Source organism: Castor canadensis, chromosome 14 (genome assembly GCF_047511655.1).
Source record: "Castor canadensis chromosome 14, mCasCan1.hap1v2, whole genome shotgun sequence".
Classification (NCBI taxonomy): domain Eukaryota; kingdom Metazoa; phylum Chordata; class Mammalia; order Rodentia; family Castoridae; genus Castor; species Castor canadensis.
Window position 1 is genome coordinate 107,135,159 of NC_133399.1, and position 13,747 is coordinate 107,148,905.

Consider the following 13,747-nt stretch of genomic DNA (forward strand, 5'->3'; position numbering starts at 1 on the left):
TCCAAAAGCCTCCCACACCAAAAAGCCAAAAGCCTCAAAGCAAAAGCCCAAAGCAAAAAGCCTCACATCCTCCTTCAGTGAGTATTTTATATCCAGTGGTAAAGAGGGTGGAGCAGTGGTTCTCAGAGAGAGGTGTGACATTGTAACAGGAGTAACCTGCATTTTTGCTCCTCTGAATGCAAACAACTTAGGAGAAGCAGCTGTTCTGCATTTTCCTTTTCTGTGGCCGGGGCTATGCCAATGTGAGTGTACAGATAAACATCTTAGGAAAAGCAGTTGAGCTGCATCTCTCCTTGCTTATGTCCAGTTCTCATATAGTCTTCTCAGAGTCTGCTCTCCACGCCTATAGTTTAAAGTTCTTAATTGGCTTTATTTTTTATTATGGGACTGGATGACATTTCAATCCACAAAATATAAGTATTCCCTCCATAAACATTTGTGAATGATGTGTTTTCTGCTGTTGTTGGATTGAATGTCCTGTACATGTTTGTTAGGTCTGATTTGTTTACTGTTGTTCATCTCTTGAAAGTTATATTGACATCTCCATCTGATATTGCTGAACATCTCTTTCTCCCTCTGTCCTTGTCAGCTTTTGCTCTATCAATTTGGGGGCTCTCTTGTCTGATGTATATATGTTTTAATTACATCTTCCTCTTGGACTGATCCTTTTACCACATCCTTCTGTTTTTCTCTAGTGACAAGTTTTATCTGTAAGTTTATTTTTCTTGGTGTTAATATTTAATTGATACTTAGGTTTTTATTTGGTTATTCCTTATGGGACATCCTTTTTCCATTCTTATACTTTCAACACATTTGTGTTTTTGGATCTGAAACCTATCTTACAGACAGCATACAGTGGGATAGTATTTTCATCCATTCTTCCAGTCTCTGTCTTCTTTTGGAGTGTTTATTGATTCATATATAGCGTAATGTTGAGAAGATAGGATCTACATCTGCCATTTTGGCATTCATTTTCTGTATGTCTTGGGTCTTTTTTGTATCTCTATTGTTTGATTGTTTCCTCTTTTGTGTTAAATAGACATTTTCTAGTGTATGAATGCCATTTATTACATTTTTTGAGTCAGGTTATTAGTCATTGCCCTGAGGATTATCATTAACATCTTAATTTATAACAATCTGGTTCTAACTTAATTTCAATAATACAGATAAATTTCATTCCCATATGATTTTCTTCCTCCTTTATGTCATTATTGTTATACAAATTATACATGAATACTTTCTATGCCCGTTAACATTGATTTCTGATTATTGCATTATGCAGCTTTCTTTTAGATAAAATAGGGGTGGAAAGGAGTTGCAGATAAAAAAAGCCTTCTGTTTGTCTTTTATGTTTCTTTGTACCATAGTTTCCTTTAACTGTCTGTGTTAGTTTCTTAGTTTCTTAGTTTCTTAGTCACTGTGACAAAATACCTGAGATAAACAACTTAAAGGAGGAAAGATTTATTTGGCTCACATTTTCAGAGGTTCCAGTTCATGTCAGCTTGCTCTATTGCTGTGATCCTCTGGGTGAGACAGAACATCATGGCAGCAGGAGGGCGTGGCAGAGCAAATCTGTTCAACTCGTTTCAACTCATGGCAGTCAAAAAGCAGAGAGACCAAGTGACTGGGGACAAGATATGTCATTTTAGGTCATGCCCTCAGTGACCTACTTCCTCTAGTCTTCCCAGTAGTCCATTCAACTATGAATTCATTGTTCATCTCAATAGATTCATGAGAGCACTCATGACCAATCACATCTCAGTTGGCATCAGTTGGCAACCAAACCTTTAACGCATGAGCCTCCAAGGGACATTTCTAGATTGAAACCGTAACACTGTCACTTTTTATTTCTCCATGTGTATTCAGGATGCTCTTTAATGCCCTTTCTCAGCCTGAAGAACTCCCTTTAGTACAGGGCAGCTCTGCTTGTAGCTGATCCTCTGCAGTTTTTATTTTTCAGGCAGTACCTTAGTGTCTTCTTCCCATGACTTCTGACAGTAAATCAGCTGTTGATATTTTTGAGCATTCCTGTATTTAATGAGTTTCTTTTCCTGTTGCAGCTTTTAGATTTTCTCTTTATCTTTGGTCTTTAATGGTTGGTGGTTCTAAGAGTGGATCTCTTTGAGTTAACCTGCTTGAAGATCACTGAGATCTTACTTATATATGTTGCCGTTATTTTTCTCAAAATACTCTTTCTTCACTTTTGTCTCTTCAGGGATTCCCATTATGTATATTACATGTGCACGATGGTATCCCACCATTTTTGAAAGTTTGCTCCATTCCCTTCATTGTTTTTTCTTTCTGTTCCTCATAATAAATCATCTCAACCGACCAGTCTTCATTTTAATGATAATTTCTTCTGCTAGTTCATATCTGCTGTTGAGCCTGTTTAGTGAATTTTTCATTTCAGGTATTATACTTTTCAACTCCAGAATTTCTATTTGATTTTTCTTTATAATTTGTCTCTTTATTGTTACTTGGTGTTTGGTGAGATATTTTTTTCTCTGACTTTCCTTTAATTCTTCAGAATTTGTTTTAATTCTTTGAATATCTTTAAAGTAGCTGATATAAATCTAAGTTAAACCTTACACCTGAGTTTCTATTTTTACCATATGTGGGCAATAGTTTTTTGTTTCTTTTTATGTTTTTTAAGTTTTATTTTTTAAAACCTAGAGTTTCTGAGTAATATAATGTGGAAACTTGAAGTCAGATTTCTTCCTGTCCTGGATTTGTTATTTATTTTTGTAGTGTGGTGGATTTCTTGACTTAGTTCTGCAAAATCAGCATTCTGACTTTAAAGTCAGTGTGTAGATGCTGAACTCTCTTGCTTGTTAGTTTAGTGATTAGCCCATTATTAGACAGAGGTTTCATCAAATAGCTGGGGTGACTAAATCTCTCTACATTTGCCAAGGGATTGTGTGTACAAAGGTTATGTTTTTAATGCATAGGCATTCAGCTTATAATTCTGCCTTAGACTTTACTTTCTGTTTGCACTGAGTTTCAAAGCCTGCAAGAAGTTAAAATGTACAGTCTTCAGAGGTCTTTCCTGGGCATCTACATAGCAGTAGGGATGGGTACAGCCTTATTCATGCATGGGGTTTTTTGGATTCCTATGAATGTGTCACTGCTATTTGAAGTCTGTCATGGACACCAGCTTATTCCTCAGCTTTTCTTTTTAAATATTTCACATGGCTTCTTGTTCACCCATTTGTCATCTCAAGCAACTATAGTATTAAACTATTGCCACAGATTGTTTTCAACAAATCACTTTCTTTCTGTCCTCTCTCCGTGAAAGGAAAAAGGCTAGTTATATTAAATAACATTGAGTTAAGTTAATTAAAGGCAAGCTGTGCAAGGGAGGATTTCCAGAGAGTTGTCAGACAGGTGAAGTAATGCAGTTCTCTTAGAATGGTGTTTTGAGAAATTTCAAAAATATTCTCTCCTCTCCAGTAGCTACTAGGCCACACCTGATTTTCATAGTGATTTCAGAAATGTTGATTTTCAAGTCTACTGTGATAGTGGTATGATGGACATGGGAAGAGGTCAGGTTAAAATGTTACATAGTTGTTTTTCCTGAGTAATTGCTGCTTGGGTTGTCAAAACTTTGTGGTAGTTTCCAGTTTGGGGGGGAAAAAAAAACATGATTCTGATAATTTTTGTAGTTCTTCTATGTAAAGGCATCTTTTGCTTTCTTTGCCTTTATGGAGTGACTTTTCGGAAGTCCTTACTATATTATTCCCACAGATGTCACTCCAGTTTAACAGATTTTGAAGGAAAGGTGACCCTCAAACTTTTCCCTTGTGAAATCGTACTCCGAATATGAAAATGGTAAACAAACATTAATGCATACAGGGCTGAGTAATACAGCACCGATAAGCCTGTACCATTAAGTATTCCATTATGAAATCTTACCCACCAAGAGTTAAATTTTAAAATGTGACATTTAGGTATTAACTTAAAAAGGGGGCAAGAGGGAGCATTTAGGAGGCATAGAAATAATCTGTATCTTGATTTGAGCAGTGCTCATACACATACATACATTCTTTTAAACTCATTGCTTTTTTTGTGAGCTGGGTGCACGTCTCAAATGGTAGAGCACTTGCCTCACAAGTGCAAGGTTTTGAGTTCAAACACCAGTACTGCCAAAAGAAGAGGAAGGAGGAAAAAAACAATAGTTCTTTGTAAAATATGCCTCAATCAAAAACAAATACATAGGGTGTAGAAATGGAAAAACTGTGAAACTATGACAAATCTTGAATCCTTCTAAACCTGTGAGTAAACAGCTATGGGAAAAATGAATCCAGAACAGAATGTAAATGTTGACTATATAAAAATATCTAAATATCAGGAGCTGAGTATAAATAAAGGCTTTGATGGACATGAGGTAAGTGAAGCATAAATGTGTGTCTTAGTTATCTATCGCTGCATAAAATTTTACCTTAGAACTTAGCATCTGGGAACATAAAACCTTTATTATCACACTGAATTCTATGGGTCAGAAATCTAGGATTAGCTTAGATGAATTATTTGGGTGCAAAGTATCTCATAAGGTTGCAGTTAAATGAGGTTAGAGGACCATCTTCCAAGAAGGCTCACTGGCATGGCTGTTAGCAGAATGCCATATGCATCTCTCCACAGGACTGCTTGTGTGTTCTTTCAGTATTGCAAGCAGCCAGTTTCCCCCAAAACCAACTGGTCTAAGAGAGTATAAGACTGAAGCCGTAATATCTTTAATTACCTAGACTCAGAAGGTACAGATTGTTATTTCTACCATATCTGTTGGTTGTATAGATCAGCCTTGCTGCAGTGTTGGAGACCAGGAGACTAACTAGGACTGTGACCACAGCCTGCCCATTTCCTCAGTTTTTTTTAGCCAGTAGCTACTAGACATTGCTCAGCAGTTAAAAAAATAATAATAATGCATTCCAATCACAGTGTTTTTATATAATTTCTCTTGTTTTAGTGAACTCTTTAGAAACATCACATCTCCTGTAGACACATTTATTAAACACCTTTATTTCACTCTAGTTTTTTTTAAGTTTCTTGCATTAAAATCATAATTATTGATAATTGAAATGAGTAAAGGAATTGTATGTAGAGTGAGAAAAGATGCTTAAAGATGGAACCCTGTGTCCTCTTAACATGGGTAGCTTGCAAAATAGCCCTTGAAGCGGACTGAAAAGATGCCTTGGAGGAGTTGCATCCAGCTCTTCAAGGATGAAGGTTGGGTGAGTGGTTAGTAATGTCACACTCCATAGGAAATGGGAGAAAAATAAAGCATTTAAATTTATAGCACAGTATTAGACTAGAGAAGACTGGATTATGGTGGACAATGCTCTAGTGAAAAGGAGAATGATACTTAAGCTACTGAAAAGAGCCTGATAAGGCTGGAGCTCAGAAAATAATGTGAATGGGGCTGGCATAAAGGCTTTTCCCTCCTTTGATACAACGTTACTGCTTTCTTACAGGAAAGAAATTAAGCAGGGATTAGTTTTAGTCAGTCTCTCTCTGTCTTTCTCTCTCTCTCTCTCTCTCTCTCTCTCTCTGTCTCTGTGTGTGTGTGTGTGTGTGTGTGTGTGTGTGTATGTATATATATACATATATACGTATATATGTATGTATATATGTAAATTTTACTTCTCTATAAAGGATAGAAAAGAAGAGGTTTTGAGGAGTTAAAACTTGTGGACAAAGACATTTTCTTCAGCAGTGGAAAGCAGGGAGGAAGTAAGGGAAATTTTCTGCTAAGGGGAAGTAGCAAAGCTGACGGTAATAAGCTGATGGATCTTTGGGTGACAAGCTCAAATGAAGTCTCAAAGCAGTCCCTCAAGGATGAGTTCAAGGAACCTTACCCATCAACAGGCTGCAAAGAAAAATCACTATAAAATGCACTATTTTACATTTTTTCTTTGGCGGCAGGGAGCTTGGTTGGTTGTTTATAGTACCACTTCTGAAAAAATTACCTGCTTTATTGATGTGTTTTCTACATTTTTATATGAAGATGATATTAAATTTATAGAGAAGAACTTTGTTTCTTACTCACACAAAAAAATGAGACAGACAAGATGCTGGTAGCTTTCACCTGTAATCCTAGTTATTTGGGAGGCAGAGTTTGGAAGGATCAGTTTCAGGATAGCCCAGACAAAAAAAAAAATTACAGGGCTGGGCACCAGTGACTCATGCCTGTACTCCTAGCTACTTGGGAAGCTAAGATCAGGAGGTTTCAGTTCAAGACCAGCCCTGGCAAATAGTTGGAAAGACCCATCTCCAAAATACCCACAGCAAAATAGACTGGAGGTATGGCTCATGTGGTAAGAGTGTCCACTTTGCAAGGTCAAAGCCCTGAGTTCAAACCCCAGTCCCACCAGAAAAGTTTGTGAGACCCCCATCTCAATGGAAAAAACCTGGTATGGGTGTGCATGCCATTCCAGCTATGACAGGAAGCATAAACTAGGAGAATCTGGTCTAGGCCAACCTAGACAAAAAGTAAGACCTTCTCTAAAATAACCAGAGCAAAAAGGCTAGAGGCATGGCTCACAAGTATCAAGTCATGTAAAGCCCAGTTCAAACCCCAGTACTGTCAAAAAAAAAAAAGACACAGATGGGAGGACAGTCCGTATTACCTTCCTCTTCCTTATTTTATTAAATTTATAATTATACATAGAGAAAGTTGTTGAGCAACATAAATATGAATTGTTCACATAGCGTTCCTCACATAGTAGAATCAGAGAAGAAATTTACTTCTTTTTGTGACTGTTTGCAATGTTTATAGAACATATCAAAATATGCTGTATTATGAAAAACTAAAAAATTGATGCATATTTATAGAAAAGTGAAGAAAGCTGTATAGAAGTAGGAATATAGCAAAAGTTTACTGCTTGAAATTTATATTGTGTATCTTGGGTTTTACATAAGGTTTTGTTACTATAAAAAATATAAAACATGAAATTATATATTCATAAAAGTATACTCTTTTTCATTTATATCAGGGGTATCTTTTCATATTACTACATATCCATTTACTTTTTTTAAACTACATAGAATTTTGGGGGGGAAGCTCTTTAAACTTTAAATATGTATTTAGAATAGGTGATGATTTGATGACACTTAAAAAGTGAAGACGTCACCTAATCACCCTCCTGACAAAGAGCATTGCTGATGACCACCTAACCCTTCCTCATCCTGCCTCCCAGGCGTCCACCTTTTCCCTCCTATGTAGGTACTTGTGTTCTGACTTGCATCCCTGTCAACTAGCTGTATATGTTTTTAACTTTTGATAGATTGACACATAGTTGTATGATCCTATTGCTTTTTGTATGTTTGACTTTTGGTGGGCAATGTTATTTTTGTGAGGTTTGTCAATGTGAGTGCATGTAGTAGTTTATCCTTTTTCTATACGATATAGTAGTCTAAAGTAGAATACATAGATAACACAATTTATGCCTATAAATTTAGAAAGCCATCTAGGCTTTCTAAATGGTCGTGTTATGTTTAAGGCTCATATAGAGGCTTCTTGTATGTGTCTTTTGAACATATTTCTATTGCATATGGATACATTTCTCTGTGGGCTATCTACCTAATAAAGACATGGCTAGGTCATATCATGTACATATGTTCAGCTTTACTAGACACTGTCCAGCTGTTTTCCAAAGTAGACCTGCCATTTTACCCTTGCATGAGAGTTCCATATGTTCCCTAACCTTGCTAATGCTTGTTGTTAATGGCTTTTTGTTTCGTTGGTTGGTATGGCTTTTTTGATGTTGTCGTTGTAGTCATTTGTTTTGTTTTTTTTAAGTTTGCCAGTACTTTGTGATGCTAATACACTATAATTTAATGTCTTACCCTCCTCCCTCAGAACTGGGGTTTGGACTCACAGGCTTGAGCTTGCTAGGCAGGTGCTTTACCACTCTTTCATGCCCCAACCCTTTAGGTATTTTTCCAACAGGATCTCACATTTATGCCTGGGCTGGCTTGGACAGTGATCCTCCTATTTATGCTTCCCACATAGCTTTGGATGACAGGTGCACACCACCACCACACCCAGCTTCTGTTGGTTGAGGTGAGGGCCTCACATATTTTTCTGCCCAAAATTGGCCTTGAACTATAATCCTCCTGATCTCTGCATCCCAAATACATACCAGATCTTGACAGCCCTCATAGCTCGTGGTTTGTTTTATGTGTGATCTGTGTGAGAAAGATTTAATATTGAAATAAACTAACAAAACTGACATATACTTTTTCTTAACAGATTTTCCTCAAATTCCCTGTTTTTGAGTCGTTTGGTACTGATATGAAGAATCCATTGTAAAATAACTTTATTTTGTTGACATGAAAATCAGTTTTGATTTCATTGTACTAAATGGTTATTTTCTTCACTCTTATTAAAAAACAGTGTAAAAATACCACAGTGTCTGAAACTAGAGTTTTGGTGAAAGTATTGCTAAACTCAGTTGATTTAATTATCCAGAATAATCATCTCTCTTAGAACCGAGCATGCAGTGCTAACTGCCAACACCTGCTTCGAATACCTCTCAATTCATTGGAAAACAGCTCTGAATTACTTAAGAACATAATCACCCAGGTTTCAGAAAATAGTTTGAATTTTGCCCTCTGAAACAGAAAGATGTTTCTAGTCAGAGAATCTGACTTCATGGTCTTTCTTTTAACACTCTCCTCCCAATTTCCTTGAGTTTTCTCTTGATGTAGGTTTCTAAGTGTGTGAAACTCTAGGAGCTTGCTTTTAGTGCATTAAATGTGGTTGCCAGACCTGCTTGTTCTCCTCTTTGGGAGCTGTGATTACTTCATGATAGCCACTCTTCCAATTGGACATCATAGCTTTAAGCAGCTGTTGGCACAAGTGGTATTCAGTAATATCCCATTACCATTAAGTAATTCCTTGGGAGGGTTTAAGGTATTGGTAAACCTCTATCGTAGCTGGCTGGTCTTTTGGAAAGTAACTTCTGGACTTTATAAGACATCTTTTGTCTTTCCTCAAACTCTGCTTTTGCCAGTTGTATATTGAATTACTCCTTTTTTCAAGTAGCTATAATGATGGGAATGAGTATGTATAAGTTTTAGACATGCTTTTTTACTGTCAGATGTGAGGATTCTTTACATTTCTAAGTAATTCTGACAAAAACTTCTTAGTGATAGCAGAAAATTCCTGTTTTATACCATTTTTCGGGGGAAAGTACATGTACTGAAAGAACATTTTTAGTTGCTAGGATTTCTTTAGAGGTCATATTGCCGTATAAGTCTAAAAGTCTTCCAGTTCTTACATGTCATACTTACAGTAATGAGTCTAAAAATGCCTCAATAAATTAACAAATAAGGCAAAAACCTTATTGAAGATAGTATTTTCAATGACCTCTCCATTCTTAGCCCCTAAATCTTTTTGTCAGTATCAGTAATAAGAAGCCAAACTTGCTGATTTGATTTTTTCTCTCTCAGTACCTGTTAAAAGTTCTAATAGTCTGACTCAAATGTGGATGGAGGGCAGTGACAGTTATGGTAAATGGTTACTTAGGAATTCCTTCATTTACTTCATGTTCACACACCTCGTTTGGAGACTGACTTTAGAAGACACTGTAAAGTCTTGGTTAATAAAATATTTTGACTTCTAATAGGTAATTTCTGAGAATATCCTAGCTGGTACAGTCAGACCAGTATTAAGGAATTTGCTCCAGTTGCAGCTTCATTACACAGTGACAGAGAGTAAACCACCCAGTAACTAGAACCATCAGAGCCCTCATTAACTCCACCGTGATTTCAGTATCCCCCAAATGCTATTTTTCTTTCTGCATAGGTATCAGTCAAAGCAGAATCTCTCACTGGCTGTTGCAGCAGGGATCAGACCTGAGTGAACAGAAGAAAAGAGCATTTTACCGTTGGTATCAACTTGAGAAGACAAACCCTGGTAATTACCATTTCTTTTTATTTATTGCATCAGAAGCAAGACAAATGTAATTATTGTTTCATGTGCTGACTTGTTCAATACCGTAGTTTCATATTTTCCTTTTGTACCTTTACACATACATATACATACACATACACACCTGTCAAATCTAAGCCCTGATTATAATAATTTTTGGTTTTTGTCTAACATTTTGTGTTTCGCCCCCTTCCTCTTAAGACACCTCTTTGCTTCCAGGTTATATGAAGTTCTGGCTATAGTTTGAAAGAATGCTCATGAATGGTCAGTGGCAGGTTTTCTGTTCTTCAACTGTAGATACATAATTTTTCTCCTTTTGGAAAAATGTTGTAATATGAGCTTAGTATTTTTATTTAGTTCATGCTGTACCATTTCCAGTGATTTTCTGTTTCTAAGTCTAATGACCTGGGTAATAAATGTGTCTTTGGATTTTAAGATGAAGCTTCTCTGATGGTACCATGGGCCCATAGTAGGTTGAAAACAGGTTGAAATCTATAAACTTATGATTGAGCTGTCTTTTGTAATGCTACTGCTATAAAGCCTTTCTTTACATATAGACTAAGTTACCAGTTAGAATACCGCATGATAATAGCACTGGCTCTATAGGCATATTTGTGAGTAAGTGTGTGTGTCTGATAAGGTTTTTAATTGTTTTCCTAAAAACCACATTTTTCAAATCCAAAAGGCCTAGGTAAGACAAAACACCATAGGCCATATCATTTGCTGTACAGTGAATTTTCTAGAATTTATCCTTCCCCCCCATTTTGTCTTTTGAAGTGATTCCGATGTATAGAAAATTTGAAAGATCAGCACAGTAAACAACTAGTTTTCCTTCTTCTTCAATACAATAATGGTGAAATTTTGCTGTATTTGCTTTTATCTGTATAAAATAAATATACTTTAAGGTGTGTGTGTGTGTGCGCGCACGTGTGTGTGTGTGTGTGTGTGTGTGTGTAAGGTTATAATAAGAGCAATTTTCTATATAACCACAAGCCCTATTGTTCCACTTAAGAAAATTGATAATTTCATAATATTAGCTACTATCTAGTCTATCGCCACATTTCTCTAACTGTAAAAATGTCTTTTGTAGTTTGCTCTCTGTCTTTTTTAATTAGTATGTGTTTTAGATTGGCAAATTAGAGTGCTTTCTTAGACTCTTAGTTCTAGTCACCCAAACTTTTTATTTTTAAACCATGCATTTTTATAGATGTCTCACATTCTGGATTTTTCAGAATGATTTACTTTTATTGTCAAATAACTTATTTTCTTATCTTCTGTATTTAATACACTGGAAGTTAGAATTAAAGGTTTCATTAGATTCAGGTTGAATATTTTTATCAAGAATACTCCATAGATTATTTAGTGAGACCTATACTAAGGACAGTAATTTGCATTGAAATACAATGAAAAATAAAATGAATTTATGGGTACTGAGATAGGGAAATGGGTAGATGTGTGGGCCCAGGCAAACAGTTTTCAAGACCCTGTCTCCGAAGTAATCAGAGCAAAATGGGCTGGAGGTGTGGCTCAAGCAGAATCACAATTGTGGCTTTGCAAGCATGAAGCCTTGAGTTCAAACCTTAGTCCCACCAAAAAAAAAAAAGAGAGAGAAAATACTATATACACAATGTGTTAGTCTCATTTTGCCACATCTCATCAGGCCTGTGATGTCAAGTTGTAGCACTATCTATATGATAAATTTGATCGTTTTGTTAAGGTGGAGACCATCTTACAAACTTTGCAGGTGGTAAATAATCTTTAGGGCACCGGTTTGCCACTGGTTGAATATTCTCTTCTGCATTAACCATTCTCCCGAGGCTTGGTATTCCTTAGTGATCCTTGCCTGAATCCAAAGGGAATTGTAAAATGAGATAATCAAATCCATTCCTTCAGCATTTATCAGCTGGAAGTTTTTCTACAAAGAAGAGCTTTCATTTTTAGATATTTTCTAATGATAAGCAAATGTCTTGAAATAATGACTGCTGTTACAAATGGCATATGTAATTTTCAATTTTTCTGGTAGCCACATTTCAAAAAGCAGAAAGAAGCAGTGAAAATTAAGTTTATTTTTGCAAATATTTAATATTTTTTAAATAGAGATCCCTCCTGTCTTGTCCTGATTAATTAAAATCCAATATATTTTACACTTAAAGCATATGTTTTCAACCAGACACATTTCAGGTGCTCAGTAGTCACATATGGCTGATGGTTACCATATGAAACCAACACAGTTTTAAGATACAGTTCAAACAGCACTTCCAACTTGATACTAAGCAGTCTTCCAAAAAGATGACATTACTTTTCCATGGTTCATAGCAGAGCAAGTCAGATGGAAGAGTGAAAGAAACTTATCATTTAGTCTGCTTACTAGAACAGCTTAGGCTGATAGCAAGGGTTCAGCTGGGTAAACAAGGAATGGTACCTGTCGTGTTTGTAAATCTGGTCACATTCCATAACTAGCCATTGGGATCACCAGGGACTGGTTAACTCCAGAGGGACTACCAGAGGAATTTATCAGGGTGTTCCAACAGGTCTAAGGCAGAGCAATAAAGAATTTGGAACAGGTACTAATCAGCTGTGTTGGGGAAGTGGTTTGTATTTCTTCAATTTGGCACTTAGAATGTCAAAGGATATTTTAGGCAAAGTAAGCACTTCAGCCCCTCTTCAGCCATCTTCGGGGAGTAGACATGAGCTTTGCTATAAGTAGATAATTAGTTCAGGGAACAAAAGTTATGCATAGTTAAACGGTCCTGCTCACAGGTGTGACCTGGTTGGTCATTATCTCAGTTCTGATTTTCTGGGCTTCTAGAGAAAATATTCTGGAGAAGTCATTGTCACTATTATCACTTGAAGGGAACAATCTGGCTCCCATGAGATGATTACTCCTGCTCCAGGATGCAGCCTCATCTCTATAGGTAATTGTCCTCATTTGGAGGAATGATTTGTCCTGCAAGGCTTCACTGTTCCTTAGGGGGTAGTTTCAGTCCCTTGTCATAAAGATGTTATCAGTCAGCCCTGTCCTTCCTTGATTCCATGGTGGCTACAGGAGAAAATGGTTCAGAGGATAGGACAATGGGTATAAATTGGAAGCCGAGGTGCCAAGCTTTTTTCCTGGTTTTAGGTAATTTTTGGGCCCAAGTAAGGAGTCAGTGCTTTTCAACAAAAGCAGTTTAAGTACCTCTTACATTTTCTGTAGGACATAATTTAAAAGTAGCTAAAGAGAAAATGGTAATTTAATAAATGTCAGTAGGTAGTTTTTGCTGCATTAACAATTGAATATTAGCAATTGGAATTTAAAATTTTTTAAAGTTTTTCTTTGCATTTTCACCTTTAATATAAGAGCTCATATGGCATAAAATTCTGGATAAATGCAGTTTTGTTGACTTTAACCTCTGATTTTAGCTAAAGGATAGTATTGTTTCTTGTTCTGTGGATATTTGAATAAGATGAACTAAAATAGGATGACATCTCAGAATAGCTTATCCTCTTTCTCTCTCAGATCAGTACTTGCTTACTGTACATTAGATTCTTCTTTGGAAGTCATTACAGACATGGTTAGAATCCCTTGAGAACTGGTTAAATCACAGGTATACAATGGAACACTGTAGAGCTGTATAGAGTTTAAAGACACTCTTAGTATTTAAATTTATATATGGTGATAGGGAGCCGAGAAGTTAAAAATGCAAGGTATAAGACAATGTATGGTATATTATTGTTTATGTGGGAGAAGTACATACACATGCCCTTATAAAATGCTTATGTAAGTGTAGAAACTCTTTGAAATGCAGTATTAGGAACTAGTAAGAACAGCTCTGG

General features: G+C 36.3%; 1 protein-coding gene across 14 annotated transcripts in view; it reads left to right on the forward strand.

Moving 5' to 3' along the window:
- Positions 1-13,747, forward strand: part of Hmbox1 (homeobox containing 1) — a 168,642-nt gene that overhangs the window by 102,723 nt on the left and 52,172 nt on the right. For all 14 annotated transcript variants that reach the window (XR_002212020.2, XR_012441577.1, XR_002212021.2 and 11 more), the window contains one exon: positions 9,806-9,916. Coding sequence is in view for 11 of the 14 variants with exons in the window: in XM_020157962.2 (XP_020013551.1) it covers positions 9,806-9,916 (111 nt within the window). In the remaining 3 variants the exon portion in view is untranslated. The remainder of the gene's footprint in view (positions 1-9,805; positions 9,917-13,747) is intronic.